This window comes from Bacillus rossius, chromosome 16 (genome assembly GCF_032445375.1).
Source record: "Bacillus rossius redtenbacheri isolate Brsri chromosome 16, Brsri_v3, whole genome shotgun sequence".
NCBI lineage: Eukaryota > Metazoa > Arthropoda > Insecta > Phasmatodea > Bacillidae > Bacillus > Bacillus rossius.
The window spans coordinates 38,628,699-38,645,207 of NC_086343.1; the positions used below are offsets into that span (position 1 = coordinate 38,628,699).

Consider the following 16,509-nt stretch of genomic DNA (forward strand, 5'->3'; position numbering starts at 1 on the left):
GTTCCATTAGCCCAGGAATGTCACAAACAACATTTACAAATACCCTGAGTGGCTTGGCGAGACGTAACGCCCCCTCCCCTCAACAGCGATTACTCCTGCCCTAACACGCACTGCAGTGAAAGCCTCTTCCAAAGCATAGAATATATTCTACAAAGAACATCGCTGTAAGAAAAAAATATGAATAAATAAAGTACGATTCCTGCTTGAATAATAATAAATTCACTACATTAAACGCCTCGAAAAACAAGAAATAATGCTAGCTAACAGTATTGGTGCGGCCAAGAGACAACTAATATATCTGCTGCTTTAATATCAGACTCTAGCTTCTAAATCATATAGATACGCAAATGACACACAGGTTTAAAGTACACACACTGGGTGCATAGTACGTGCAAAGGATAATTATGTATACAAAATATAAATCTATATTCGCGGATAAATGTTGTCATGGATGCTATAGATGTTTATGCAGGCACGAGGATTCTGTTTCTCGAACAAAGGGATCTGCCGAAGTGGATTGGGAAACTCGTTGTTAGTGAAGTTGAACCTTCCCTCCAAGTCATTGTAGCACTGATTAACATGCTCAGATGCTCACCCGCATCTAACTTAACCAGAATTAGACACTTATAACGTATGTGATCATATAAGTATTTACATATTTACCACCGCATATTTTTCTTTGATGCAGGTAGGTATTTCGATGTAGGAGCTAACTTGAAGTGAATCAAGCTTGTTAATGCGTAGTTTTAGTCGCTTAACTTCAGACAAAGACCATCCGGACCCCCTTCATAATTGGTATTCTTCCTCTTTACATATCTTAAAGATGTATTTAGTAATGACATCCTCCACTTCACGAACTGCAAAGAGTAGAACATTCGTGGTTTTGAAGGCCCTCTTGTCTTCACACGTACCCATTGGCTTTTCACAATTACACTCAAGCACGATGTAATACTTGAGTGGACCATCCTCTTCAATTTCCTCTAGAAGTTGGCTTATTAGTTTAACCTTGATAGAGTCCAAGTATGTACATGTGTCCTTGACAGAATTGGTATTATTTTCTACCATACAAATCTTCAAGTTACCCCAGATTCCCACTTCTGCAATGATGAAGTCGTGGATGTTGGCCAAAAACCGCCTCTGTCACCAGCAATGTTTGGCTGGTGCTTGGCTTAGGTATGACTACAGGCTTAAGCGCGGCTATTCTCTGCTTCTTAGTTGATAGTGGATCAAGACCCTTGCCCACTTTGTTATGAGCTTTCAACTTACCAGCCCTTGCGAACACTTTAGCATAGTTCCCACACGAATACATTTTATGGCTAGGGTTGAGACCACAAGCCGTCTTCTCATGATGTGTGACATGGCTAGAGATTTCGAAGGTTTTGAAGCAGAAGTTACACCAGGTGACTGAAGTCGTGAGGGCAGCACCAGTACATGATGTAAGATATTACCGCAATTTAGCACTGCGAGCAACCATCTTTCCACACAGGTGACACTGCTTGAGGTCATGCTGCTGGTTGTCAGCACACTGACGTTCATAACGGTAGCGGTTATTAGCTGTCGTATAGGTATCAGGGCAGGCCATTTCTGCATGATTGAGGTCATCACAACAATCGGTAGTCTGCGCTCAATGCACAGAACACGCGAAGGAAGCCCGACGTACGGAGAACTATAACAGAAGTCTTAAGAAAACAATGTAGCTAGCCATTACATGAAAATGTTTGCTTACATAACTTCAAACCTACAAACTACAGCATCAACAAACCAATCCTTAAGTTAGCACTACCTTCCCCGAAAATAATCTAAAAAATCACTTAAATGGTAAAGCACTGTAACTGACAAGTTTCACTGAAGTAGTCAAAAAATATTCAAAGTAACTGGTAACTTTTACAAATTTTTAAATACAGAGAAGCATTTACCTCAAAAATATTCAAAAGCCCGCACAGCTACATTTTCACACAAAAGTTTAAGTACATTAGATGAAAGTATAATTTTTCGATAATCTGAATAACCTATAAATCGTTCATGTACAAAGCCACACATGTCTATAGACCATGAGACCGAGTCATGACAATATCAGATGTATAGGCTAGTCATTTCAGAACCGCAGGACCTTCTTAGTCTTTAGATAATTACAGTCATTTAGACCATCATGAAATTTTTATACATACTAAAGGACCAAGTGACTTTGAAAAATATTTTAGTAACACCGAGAGGTTTTGAACTAGTAAATATTCAGTCACTACATATTTTACTACGCGCAATCAACAAAAAGGAAGCACCATCAACAAAAAGGAAGCACGTTTTGGAAGCACCATCAATGTAAAGGCAGCACATTTTGGAAGAACAATAAAAAAAGGCAGCACATTTGGAAGCACCATCAACGAAAAGGAAGCACATTTTGGAAGCACAATCAAAAAAGGCAGCACATTTGGAAACACCATCAACAAAACGGAAGCACATTTTGGAAGCACCATCAACGAAAAGGCAGCTCATTTTGGAATCACAATCAAAAAAGGCAGCACATTTGGAAACACCATCAACAAAAAGGAAGCACATTTTGGAAGCACAATCAAAAAAGGCAGCACATTTGGAAGCATCATCAACGAAAAGGAAGCACATTTTGGAAGCACCATCAAAAAGGCAGCACATTTTGGAAGCACAATCAAAAAAGGCAGCTCATTTGGAAACACCATCAACAAAACGGAAGCACATTTTGGAATCACCATCAAAAAGGCAGCACATTTGGAAACACAAGTTACGAGAACTAAGTCTTAGTTAGAAATCAGAATACAAGAAATAAAAACTTTAATTTTTACCTTTAATATTTAATTTATTTCTTAACATTATACAAATACAAGTAAAATAAGCCAGTATTGTATGTAGCTAGCTTTCCTCAGTTCTTTGAGTATGAAGGATATTTCTTTTATGCACGAATAGTTTCCTGCACAAAGCGAGCCATGTAGAAGTCTTAGCCAGTCAACCAATAAGTTTGGATCTTTCCATGATGTGTAATCAATCTCTTCTACCAACATCTTACTTGGTTGTTTATTATAAATACTTTTAATATCACAATCGCCCCAGTGATCATACTAAGCGTTATCAGATTTATTTATTATAACACGTCGTTTCCATCGTTTCGGTCTCAGGACACCGCCACATTCTTCGATCTTGTCAGCTTTAGGTGCTTCATCACAGTCTATGCTTTTGTCAACATCCTCTTCACCCAGATTACTGTATGAATTCGATATCGATGATGTCGAAGTGTCATTGTCGTCTTCATGCTTCCTTTTTAGGTGTCCGTCATTTTTTCAAAGTAGGAAAGATCTACTTTAGGTTCTTGTTGTAAGTAGTTCTGCTTTTCAACAACAGATGACACCACGTGTTGCTAGCAGGTAATATTTATTTATTTCATGTGGGATGCAGGATGCTCACTAACGATCGCAATAGAGGGATGGCTTCGCTAGACTCCAAGGAGAAGGAGTTTGCTCTTCCAGTTAGTGTTTCTCAGGGCATATTATTATTTGACTGAATAATGATATTTTTTTTTAAATTCCACCTGATAAAAATAAAATAGGAGCACTCAGAGAAAACCATCAGGGATAAGATGTCGTTTATAAACATCATAAATTATCACATCGCGACGAAGAACTTAAATTGAAGGGTGTTGATGGCTTCGGGAAGATTCAAACTAATAGAAGTATCAACACCGTGAAATGTGAGAATACATTCAAGCCAACATTCAGTAGATCCTCCATACTTTGGAATAATGATGGACACTTAAAAAAGGAGATTTTAGACGATAGAGAAGCTTCAACATCAACGATTTCGAGTTCATACAGTAATTCGGGTGAAGATTGTAATTTCAATAGTGATGACGATAGTGACTCTGAAACTGGTGACATGATTGGAGACTGTGCTAATTTCCTGAAGCTGGCAGAATCGAAAGCTATGACGAAGCACTGAGACCGAAACGATGGAAACATCGTGTTATAATAAATAATACTAATAACGGTTATGATGATCACTGGGACGATAGTGATATTGAAAGTATTTAAATGAACATGCAAAGAAGATGGCAGGATAAGAGATTGATTACACCTCATGGAAAGATCCAAACATATTGGTTGACCGGCTAAGACTTCTACAAGCTTCGCTTTGTGCAGGAAACTATTCGTGCATCAACTAAATAGTCTCCATACTCGAACAACTGAGGGAAGCTGGCTACATAATATAATGACTTGATTAATTTCTATTTTTATAAATAAAATTAATAAATAATTTAATTTTAAAAAATTTAATGTTTTATGTTTTGGGTCTGATATCTAAACATGTGTTAACGTTCTGTAGTGCCTGCATTACATGTCCAATGCATGCCTGTGTGTATTGTGTGTGTACTGCGGGTCCATGTGTATGTACTGTATTTACTGTGCGTCCAGTGTGTATACTGTGCGTCAAATGTATGTACTATGTGTACTGCGTGTTTTGTGTTGACTGTGTGTACTGTGTTGACTGTGCGTCCAGTGTGTATACTGCGTGTACTGTGCGTCCATTGTGTGTACTGTGTGTCTAGTGTTTATACTGTGTGTACTGTGCATCCAGTTTGTGTACTGTATGTGCTGTGCGTCCAGTGTGTGTAATGTGCGTGTTCATTAATTTGTTGAATGTGTGTCGTTAAATTTGCATGTGCAAATGTGTCGTATCTCTGAATCTTTTACTAGTTCAAAACATCTTTGTCTTGATAAATCATTTTTCAGGGTATCTTGGTCCTATTGTAGGCATAAAACATTATCTGTTGGCCTAAATGCTTGCAATTTATTTTAATAATACAATAGGTCTGACAGTTTAAAACTTTATCCTGACTGCTTGAAATATGTTAATTAGCTATCGACGAAGGTCTTGTTTATCGGAAACATCTGGTCCATACATCTGACATTGTTCATGACTTGGACGTATGGTCCAAAGATGCTTGGCCTATATGTATAGCATTGTACATGAATTGTTTACAAGTTATTTAAAGTATTGAAAATAGGACTTTTATGATAGGCCTATCGTCAATGTATTTAATTCGTCCGACAGGTATATTGTCTTGAGTTGTTTTTCTTAAAGTTAATGATTAATATACATCGCGAAAAGAAGTGGGAAACATAATATAAAATTTAATTAATATTAAGTCACACTTGTCACTGGTCGAGAATCAAACCGAGGACAAGGAATATATTGATTAAAACATTAATATAATAATTGAATTTTTTGGTGAATTATGGTTTTTCCCCCGAATGTCTGGGTTAGCTAATTATTACAAATTTACAAGATCGTGGTCATAACGAGTTACTGATGGCCGGTAGACTATACATCATGCTGCTTTAAGGATTTTCAACCTGATTTATTAAATAAATAAGTTTTACATAAAATTAAAATATTTGCATTGAACAAGGATCGAAGCAAGACCAGGAATACATCGATACAATCAGTTAAAATAATTGATATTTTGATGAATTTTGAACTTTTCCCGAATTTCTAGGTTAATTATGACGAATTTTCGATTTGGGGAACATAGCATCCTATAGAATGTTGGTATAGGATAAATTTAGGATTTTTTAGCCTATTTGATTGAATATGTTATTTTTAAACAAAATTAATTAATTTGGCATCGGCAAGGGATCGAACCATACCCTGAAAATAATCTAAAAGATTAGTGTATTGATTATAGATTTATTTTATGAATTTTGGTATTTTTTGCCGAATTTCTAGTAAAATAAATACGAATTTCCAAAATGGCATCCAAATGACAAAATGGCGGGTATAACTAATAATAAATTATAACTGCACTCTGACAGGTAAGAATTAAATTAACATGATGGCAGCGCACTCTAGTAGATGAAAACAAGATGGTGGACTCCACAGATGTAAACAAGTTGGCGGACATGACGTCATACAAGCTTATGATATAGGCTATAAGTTGGCATTAGAGTTGGGAGGTCAGTCTGCCGGCGGCTTCCGTGAAGGAAGGATCGGTCACCATTTTTTTTCGCCAACAACAGGTTCGAACCAACTACTCCATAATGTAAGTGCGTTTTTAAATATATTTATATTAAAATTTGATTAATAAATTTTGGAAATGTTTAAATTTTATCGAATTTCTATAATTAAAATTACGAAGTTTCAAGATGGAAGGCTTAATGATATGTGCGATGGTGTTTGTTGAAGATTTTTCAATAAAATTGTATTAGTTATCTTTTATAAAAAAATTCATTGAAATCGTATTATAAATAAATATTTCAATATGGCGGACTTTACGGAAATTGCAACGGTGAAGTCATAACTAAAATTTGATTCCATGTCATCCTAATTTTCAAGGTCATGACCTTGACGGCTTAGAGTGGCTTCTCTTAGAACTTTTAAGCCACTTTTAGGAATTTGTGTTCTTTTTAAAGCAAAAAGTCTTTTGAGGTTTTCCGAATTCCTAATTTTTGAATAATCCATTTTATTTTTTATTTTTTGGCGAATATAAAAAATTGTTGACGTTTTGGTGAATTTTGAGCAAAATTTCGGCAAATTTTGCCAAATTTTGAATGTCATGGTTAAGGTCAAAGGTCAGGGTAAAGAACATCCAAGATGGCCATCGTGACATTACAATCCAAGATGGCGGTCGGCACCACTGGCAAAAGGGCTTAAACCCTGTCTCCGGACATACATTTGTACACTACTTGAGTTGTCTGTCATGTCAGTGCTAGAATTTTATTAAGTAGATAGTCAGTAACACTTCCACTTGATAAATAAACAATTTATGCTACCGTCAACTATCAGACGGTCTAGACGGGTTGTGCGTTAATTTTTAAATTTGGTCAAGTTTACTTATAATTTAGAACAATTATCTTATTTATTTTTAACTTCACCACAAATTTGCTTCGGATGTCTCATTCTTTGTCGAGGTCATCGAATTAAAAATACGCCAGACATACTAAAGGATGCCATTATAATGCATTTGCAAATATGTCATAAAAACAAATTTAATTTTTCTAAAGACATGTACAAAATGTGTGTGGTGAAATGATCAGTGGAATAATTAGGCACTGCTTAAAATATAGAGTAGTATGCCAAGTCCAAGAATAATAAGTTACAATTAAAGTTACCACTCTACTAATATCCAATGCATGATTACTGTAGTTTGTTTACATTTTAAGCAACTTCATTTTAGCAACTACATTTTAGCAACTACATAATTTCACAGAAGTACACTATTATCTCCTACGAGGTGATCTCTCGAACGCACCTTCTCATCTCACTGCAGCTACTCACACCCCACGAACCGTAAGAGACGGCAAGGACGTGTTCTTGTCTCAGAGTCGGGGAGGAAGTCGCCTACCGCACCGTCCGTCCCTGGCTGCACCCGGACTGCGTCTACTTCCGCCTGCCGTGCGGCAGACGCATGAAGAAGCACCTTGCAGTCATCCACGGCTTCGCCTGGAAGGTGAGGCCTCCCGGACCTCGTCCGGAGCTGGACGACTCTATGACATCCGTGTTCTATGTGTTGAGTGTGGCTGTGTTGTTTATAAGGCATTGTGAGGCACCTTGCAGTCGTCCACAGCTTCGCCTGGAAGGTGAGGCCTCCCGGACCTCGTCCGGAGCTTGACGACTCTATGACATCCGTGTTCTATGTGTTGAGTGTGGCTGTGTTGTTTATAAGGCATTGTGAGGCACCTTGCAGTCATCCACCGCTTCGCCTGGAAGGTGAGGCTTCCTGGACCTCGTCCGGAGCTGGACGACTCTATGACATCCGTGTTCTATGTGTTGAGTGTGGCTGTGTTGTTTATAAGGCATTGTGAGGCACCTTGCAGTCATCCACAGCTTCGCCTGGAAGGTGAGGCTTCCTGGACCTCGTCCGGAGCTGGACGACTCTATGACATCCGTGTTCTATGTGTTGAGTGTGGCTGTGTTGTTTATAAGGCATTGTGAGGCACCTTGCAGTCATCCACAGCTTCGCCTGGAAGGTGAGGCTTCCTGGACCTCGTCCGGAGCTGGACGGCTCTATGATATCCGTGTTCTATGTGTTGAGTGTGGCTGTGTTGTTTATAAGGCATTGTGAGGCACCTTGCAGTCATCCACAGCTTCGCCTGGAAGGTGAGGCTTCCTGGACCTCGTCCGGAGCTGGACGACTCTATGACATCCGTGTTCTATGTGTTGAGTGTGGCTGTGTTGTTTATAAGGCATTGTGAGGCACCTTGCAGTCATCCACAGCTTCGCCTGGAAGGTGAGGCTTCCTGGACCTCGTCCGGACCTGGACGACTCTATGACATCCGTGTTCTATGTGTTGAGTGTGGCTGTGTGGTTTATAAGGCATTGTGAGGCACCTTGCAGTCATCCACAGCTTCGCCTGGAAGGTGAGGCCTCCCGGACCTCGTCCGGAGCTGGACGACTCTATGACATCCGTGTTCTATGTGTTGAGTGTGGCTGTGTTGTTTATAAGGCATTGTGAGGCACCTTGCAGTCATCCACGTCTTCGCCTGGAAGGTGAGGCCTCCCGGACCTCATCCGGAGCTGGACGACTCTATGACATCCGTGTTCTATGTGTTGAGTGTGGCTGTGTTGTTTATAAGGCATTGTGAGGCACCTTGCAGTCATCCACAGCTTCGCCTGGAAGGTGAGGCTTCCTGGACCTCGTCCGGAGCTTGACGACTCTATGACATCCGTGTTCTATGTGTTGAGTGTGGCTGTGTTGTTTATAAGGCATTGTGAGGCACCTTGCAGTCATCCACAGCTTCGCCTGGAAGGTGAGGCTTCCTGGACCTCGTCCGGAGCTGGACGACTCTATGACATCCGTGTTCTATGTGTTGAGTGTGGCTGTGTTGTTTATAAGGCATTGTGAGGCACCTTGCAGTCATCCACAGCTTCGCCTGGAAGGTGAGGCTTCCTGGACCTCGTCCGGAGCTGGACGACTCTATGACATCCGTGTTCTATGTGTTGAGTGTGGCTGTGTTGTTTATAAGGCATTGTGAGGCACCTTGCAGTCATCCACAGCTTCGCCTGGAAGGTGAGGCTTCCTGGACCTCGTCCGGAGCTGGACGGCTCTATGACATCCGTGTTCTATGTGTTGAGTGTGGCTGTGTTGTTTATAAGGCATTGTGAGGCACCTTGCAGTCATCCACAGCTTCGCCTGGAAGGTGAGGCTTCCTGGACCTCGTCCGGAGCTGGACGACTCTATGACATCCGTGTTCTATGTGTTGAGTGTGGCTGTGTTGTTTATAAGGCATTGTGAGGCACCTTGCAGTCATCCACAGCTTCGCCTGGAAGGTGAGGCTTCCTGGACCTCGTCCGGACCTGGACGACTCTATGACATCCGTGTTCTATGTGTTGAGTGTGGCTGTGTTGTTTATAAGGCATTGTGAGGCACCTTGCAGTCATCCACAGCTTCGCCTGGAAGGTGAGGCCTCCCGGACCTCGTCCGGAGCTGGACGACTCTATGACATCCGTGTTCTATGTGTTGAGTGTGGCTGTGTTGTTTATAAGGCATTGTGAGGCACCTTGCAGTCATCCACGTCTTCGCCTGGAAGGTGAGGCCTCCCGGACCTCATCCGGAGCTGGACGACTCTATGACATCCGTGTTCTATGTGTTGAGTGTGGCTGTGTTGTTTATAAGGCATTGTGAGGCACCTTGCAGTCATCCACAGCTTCGCCTGGAAGGTGAGGCTTCCTGGACCTCGTCCGGAGCTTGACGACTCTATGACATCCGTGTTCTATGTGTTGAGTGTGGCTGTGTTGTTTATAAGGCATTGTGAGGCACCTTGCAGTCATCCACAGCTTCGCCTGGAAGGTGAGGCTTCCTGGACCTCGTCCGGAGCTGGACGACTCTATGACATCCGTGTTCTATGTGTTGAGTGTGGCTGTGTTGTTTATAAGGCATTGTGAGGCACCTTGCAGTCATCCACAGCTTCGCCTGGAAGGTGAGGCCTCCCGGACCTCGTCCGGAGCTGGACGACTCTATGACATCCGTGTTCTATGTGTTGAGTGTAGCTGTGTTGTTTATAAGGCATTGTGAGGCACCTTGCAGTCATCCACAGCTTCGCCTGGAAGGTGAGGCCTCCCGGACCTCGTCCGGAGCTGGACGACTCTATGACATCCGTGTTCTATGTGTTGAGTGTGGCTGTGTTGTTTATAAGGCATTGTGAGGCACCTTGCAGTAATCCACAGCTTCGCCTGGAAGGTGAGGCTTCCTGGACCTCGTCCGGAGCTGGACGACTCTATGACATCCGTGTTCTATGTATTGAGTGTGGCTGTGTTGTTTATAAGACATTGTGAGGCACCTTGCAGTCATCCACAGCTTCGCCTGGAAGGTGAGGCCTCCCGGACCTCGTCCGGAGCTGGACGGCTCTATGACATCCGTGTTCTATGTGTTGAGTGTGGCTGTGTTGTTTATAAGGCATTGTGAGGCACCTTGCAGTCATCCACAGCTTCGCCTGGAAGGTGAGGCTTCCTGGACCTCGTCCGGAGCTGGACGACTCTATGACATCCGTGTTCTATGTGTTGAGTGTGGCTGTGTTGTTTATAAGGCATTGTGAGGCACCTTGCAGTCATCCACAGCTTCGCCTGGAAGGTGAGGCCTCCCGGACCTCGTCCGGAGCTGGACGACTCTATGACATCCGTGTTCTATGTGTTGAGTGTGGCTGTGTTGTTTTTAAGGCATTGTGAGGCACCTTGCAGTCATCCACGGCTTCGCCTGGAAGGTGAGGCCTCCCGGGCCTCGTCCGGAGCTGGACGACTCTATGACATCCGTGTTTTTTTGTTGAGTGTGGCTGTGTTGTTTATAAGGCATTGTGAGGCACCTTGCAGTCATCCACAGCTTCGCCTGGAAGATGACGCCTCCCGGACCTCGTCCGGAGCTGGACGACTCTATGACATCCGTGTTCTATGTGTTGAGCGTGGCTGTGTTGTTTATAAGGCATTGTGAGGCACCTTGCAGTCATCCACAGCTTCGCCTGGAAGGTGAGGCCTCCCGGACCTCGTCCGGAGCTGGACGACTCTATGACATCCGTGTTGTATGTGTTGAGTGTGGCTGTGTTGTTTATAAGGCATTGTGAGGCACCTTGCAGTCATCCACAGCTTCGCCTGGAAGGTGAGGCTTCCTGGACCTCGTCCGGAGCTGGACGACTCTATGACATCCGTGTTCTATGTGTTGAGTGTGGCTGTGTTGTTTATAAGGCATTGTGAGGCACCTTGCAGTCATCCACAGCTTCGCCTGGAAGGTGAGGCTTCCTGGACCTCGACCGGAGCTGGACGACTCTATGACATCCGTGTTCTATGTGTTGAGTGTGGCTGTGTTGTTTATAAGGCATTGTGAGGCACCTTGCAGTCATCCACAGCTTCGCCTGGAAGGTGAGGCTTCCTGGACCTCGTCCGGAGCTGGACGACTCTATGACATCCGTGTTCTATGTGTTGAGTGTGGCTGTGTTGTTTATAAGGCATTGTGAGGCACCTTGCAGTCATCCACAGCTTCGCCTGGAAGGTGAGGCTTCCTGGACCTCGTCCGGAGCTGGACGGCTCTATGACATCCGTGTTCTATGTGTTGAGTGTGGCTGTGTTGTTTATAAGGCATTGTGAGGCACCTTGCAGTCATCCACAGCTTCGCCTGGAAGGTGAGGCTTCCTGGACCTCGTCCGGAGCTGGACGACTCTATGACATCCGTGTTCTATGTGTTGAGTGTGGCTGTGTTGTTTATAAGGCATTGTAAGGCACCTTGCAGTCATCCACAGCTTCGCCTGGAAGGTGAGGCCTCCCGGACCTCGTCCGGAGCTGGACGACTCTATGACATCCGTGTTCTATGTGTTGAGTGTGGCTGTGTTGTTTTTAAGGCATTGTGAGGCACTTTGCAGTCATCCACGGCTTCGCCTGGAAGGTGAGGCCTCCCGGACCTCGTCCGGAGCTGGACGACTCTATGACATCCGTGTTCTATGTGTTGAGTGTGGCTGTGTTGTTTATAAGGCATTGTGAGGCACCTTGCAGTCATCCACAGCTTCGCCTGGAAGGTGAGGCCTCCCGGACCTCGTCCGGAGCTGGACGACTCTATGACATCCGTGTTCTATGTGTTGAGTGTGGCTGTGTTGTTTATAAGGCATTGTGAGGCACCTTGCAGTCATCCACAGCTTCGCCTGGAAGGTGAGGCCTCCCGGACCTCGTCCGGAGCTGGACGACTCTATGACATCCGTGTTCTATGTGTTGAGTGTGGCTGTGTTGTTTATAAGGCATTGTGAGTCACCTTGCAGTCATCCAAAGCTTCGCCTGGAAGGTGAGGCTTCCTGGACCTCGTCCGGAGCTGGACGACTCTATGACATCCGTGTTCTATGTGTTGAGTGTGGCTGTGTTGTTTATAATGCATTGTGAGGCACCTTGCAGTCATCCACAGCTTCGCCTGGAAGGTGAGGCTTCCTGGACCTCGTCCGGAGCTGGACGACTCTATGACATCCGTGTTCTATGTGTTGAGTGTGGCTGTGTTGTTTATAAGGCAGTGTGAGGCACCTTGCAGTCATCCACAGCTTCGCCTGGAAGGTGAGGCTTCCTGGACCTCGTCCGGAGCTGGACGACTCTATGACATCCGTGTTCTATGTGTTGAGTGTGGCTGTGTTGTTTATAAGGCATTGTGAGGCACCTTGCAGTCATCCACAGCTTCGCCTGGAAGGTGAGGCCTCCCGGACCTCGTCCGGAGCTGGACGACTCTATGACATCCGTGTTCTATGTGTTGAGTGTGGCTGTGTTGTTTATAAGGCATTGTGAGGCACCTTGCAGTCATCCACGGCTTCGCCTGGAAGGTGAGGCCTCCCGGACCTCGTCCGGAGCTGGACGACTCTATGACATCCGTGTTCTATGTGTTGAGTGTGGCTGTGTTGTTTATAAGGCATTGTGAGGCACCTTGCAGTCATCCACGTCTTCGCCTGGAAGGTGAGGCCTCCCGGACCTCGTCCGGAGCTGGACGACTCTATGACATCCGTGTTCTATGTGTTGAATGTGGCTGTGTTGTTTATAAGGCATTGTGAGGCACCTTGCAGTCATCCACAGCTTCGCCTGGAAGGTGAAACTTCCTGGACCTCGTCCGGAGCTTGACGACTCTATGACATCCGTGTTCTATGTGTTGAGTGTGGCTGTGTTGTTTATAAGGCATTGTGAGGCACCTTGCAGTCATCCACAGCTTCGCCTGGAAGGTGAGGCTTCCTGGACCTCGTCCGGAGCTGGACGACTCTATGACATCCGTGTTCTATGTGTTGAGTGTGGCTGTGTTGTTTATAAGGCATTGTGAGGCACCTTGCAGTCATCCACAGCTTCGCCTGGAAGGTGAGGCCTCCCGGACCTCGTCCGGAGCTGGACGACTCTATGACATCCGTGTTCTATGTGTTGAGTGTGGCTGTGTTGTTTATAAGGCATTGTGAGGCACCTTGCAGTCATCCATAGCTTCGCCTGGAAGGTGAGGCCTCCCGGACCTCGTCCGGAGCTGGACGACTCTATGACATCCGTGTTCTATGTGTTGAGTGTGGCTGTGTTGTTTATAAGGCATTGTGAGGCACCTTGCAGTCATCCACAGCTTCGCTTGGAAGGTGAGGCTTCCTGGACCTCGTCCGGAGCTGGACGACTCTATGACATCCGTGTTCTATGTGTTGAGTGTGGCTGTGTTGTTTATAAGACATTGTGAGGCACCTTGCAGTCATCCACAGCTTCGCCTGGAAGGTGAGGCCTCCCGGACCTCGTCCGGAGCTGGACGACTCTATGACATCCGTGTTCTATGTGTTGAGTGTGGCTGTGTTGTTTATAAGGCATTGTGAGGCACCTTGCGGTTATCCACAGCTTCGCCTGGAAGGTGAGGCCTCCCGGACCTCGTCCGGAGCTGGACGACTCTATGACATCCGTGTTCTATGTGTTGAGTGTGGCTGTGTTGTTTATAAGGCATTGTGAGGCACCTTGCAGTCATCCACAGCTTCGCCTGGAAGGTGAGGCTTCCTGGACCTCGTCCGGAGCTGGACGACTCTATGACATCCGTGTTCTATGTGTTGAGTGTGGCTGTGTTGTTTATAAGGCATTGTGAGGCACCTTGCAGTCATCCACAGCTTCGCCTGGAAGGTGAGGCCTCCCGGACCTCGTCCGGAGCTTGACGACTCTATGACATCCGTGTTCTATGTGTTGAGTGTGGCTGTGTTGTTTAAAGCCATCGATTTTTCCGACTTGAGCAATGTTCGATAACCATTTATAGCTAAATTGGACCACGATAAGCAGTAGTTATCCAAGATAAAATGTCACAAAATAGAAACAAGATTATTTAGCGGTTTTTTTTCACTTCTGGCTAGCATCCACTAGCTTATTGAAGTGAAATCTTCTATAGGAAGGTGTGGATAGGGAGTAAATTCATGAAAGTTGTCATCAACGGTGTCATGTGACGTGTTAACGATAACACACTATATGTTCCTATAAGTGTTCAAATTGTATTTTAGTTAAATTTTTATTTTAAATCTTAAGTAGGTCTATACGATTACTGTGCAGTAAAATGTGAGTATTAAATTTATTAATATTCTCATATAGATGTATAGTATGAATAACGAAGAAAACGGAGTCTTTGTAGCAATATAACCTAAAAATTAAGAACATCATTATTAATCTTTTAATACCTACAATGAGATACTATGCAATGCGTATTTTATAGTAATTTAGGAGTTATTGTACTGACATGATGAAACAAATTTGTTGTGTGATAATATTTTTTCGTAATAATTGCGAAAAAGTCTTTGAATTTTATTTAAAAAATATTTTCTTATGTTACACAATTATATTTTACTAAATTTGTATTTCTTCATTAAAATTATATTTGTTTTTTTTAAATTATATTATTAATATTAATCAAAGTTTCTTTGATTTACAAATTTAAATTTAAGATCAAACAATTAATTTGGATATCCAAAAATAACAACTGTTTGTTTATTGTTTTAAGTTTTCACTTATGTCGGTTGTCCTCATGACTGCTTTGAATTTTTTTTTAACTAAGCATTGTCAGACTGCTCATTGGTCGATACAAAGTTGTCATCCTTAAGCAGGATTGCATGTAGTTGGGTTACTAATTCTGCTTGTTTATGATTTGCTCAGAGTTGCAACGGTTATGTCCAATCATCAAGTTAAATGAGCTTATTGTGCTTTAAGTCTGCGTTACTAACCAATGGCTCTAATCTCTAATTTGATACGTATGGGACAGTACCTTCGACAGAGGGGTTTCAAACCTGCTAACGAAAATACAATAACATTTCCAAACTATCCGCAAAATACCTTTAGTAAAGATATCGAGCATCTCCATTTTGCGAAAAGAAAGAAAATTATATTTATTCAAATATAAACAATGACTCAGAAAAAAGGGAATGACAAAAAAGTTCATATTAAACTGTTGAAGTCCAATTAATAAATAATCTTCACAAAAACACATGAAAAACTTGAGCAAAATTCGTGCATGTGGTAGTCACGGCACGAGTTACAGATTATAATAACAAGACAGGAATAAAGTAAAGCTTTTCAAAAAAACAACGCATAATATGATGGAAAGAATATAGCACATTAACACTAAAGTTATAGTATTCACTTAATGGCTATACTTAATATGGAATATACGCTCCACAGATCCAGGTGGAAAAGCTAAGTTACAAATAAATGCAAGGTTAAGATAATCGGTGCACTAGAATTATTTTTATAGTTTGTTTGAACATGAATTTTGTTGCACGAACCAGAATATCTCGTTTACATAGCTCGGAAATTGTTTCCCTAGAGAGAAAACAAATTTTGTCACAAATGATTTAATTTAGACATTGTTTTTAAATAATTTATTTGGTATTCGACGCGCAATATTCGATGTAAAAAGTCTCAAACCGTAGCATTTATTTCGTGTTCCAGATTATAGCTGAAAAAAAGAGCAAGCTGGCTGCTAATGCAACTGCTGAGCAACTAGGACAAGAAACTGTCGATGGTGAAGTACTTTTGTCTTCAGCAGTAATATTTTTATCTATGGTGCATGAAACTCATTTGATTGATTTATTTATTTTACATTTCCGCTTTTGATATTATTATTTATTTCCTATCCTTTGAATCTACAGAAAATTTCCACAAATTAACTAAACCAAGCACTTGTAGAATTTATTTTCGCAAGTGTAAACACAGTTGTTTATCGTCTTTAACACAAATCTTCTAATAACTGTCAAAAATAATTTTTAACCAATGCAATCTTATTGGAACTGGTGGCTACCATTATCATCATTGGAGTTAGGCAAATAAATATTCTTTTAAGCGAGAAATGTGTACTCAATAGAAAAAAGAAATTTGCCCTCACTTGTTAATATATAATATTTGCCAGAGACTGTTTAAATTTCTATGAATATTATGTGATCAGCTGTTAATATACATGTCACTGCCCTAATGATACTGTTTGTGCCATTTTATGTTCCGTATAAGCTCGGCGTCTTCCAGTGCATGTGATATATCAAAGTACAGAGATCTAGC

General features: G+C 42.6%; 1 protein-coding gene across 1 annotated transcript in view; it reads left to right on the forward strand.

The window, feature by feature from the left end:
- LOC134539890 (cytochrome P450 4C1-like) overlaps positions 1 to 16,509 on the forward strand; it is a 158,661-nt gene that overhangs the window by 110,250 nt on the left and 31,902 nt on the right. Inside the window, exons 20-21 of the mRNA XM_063382239.1 lie at positions 7,345 to 7,471; positions 15,907 to 15,979. Coding sequence (XP_063238309.1) covers positions 7,345 to 7,471; positions 15,907 to 15,979 — 200 coding nt within the window. The remainder of the gene's footprint in view (positions 1 to 7,344; positions 7,472 to 15,906; positions 15,980 to 16,509) is intronic.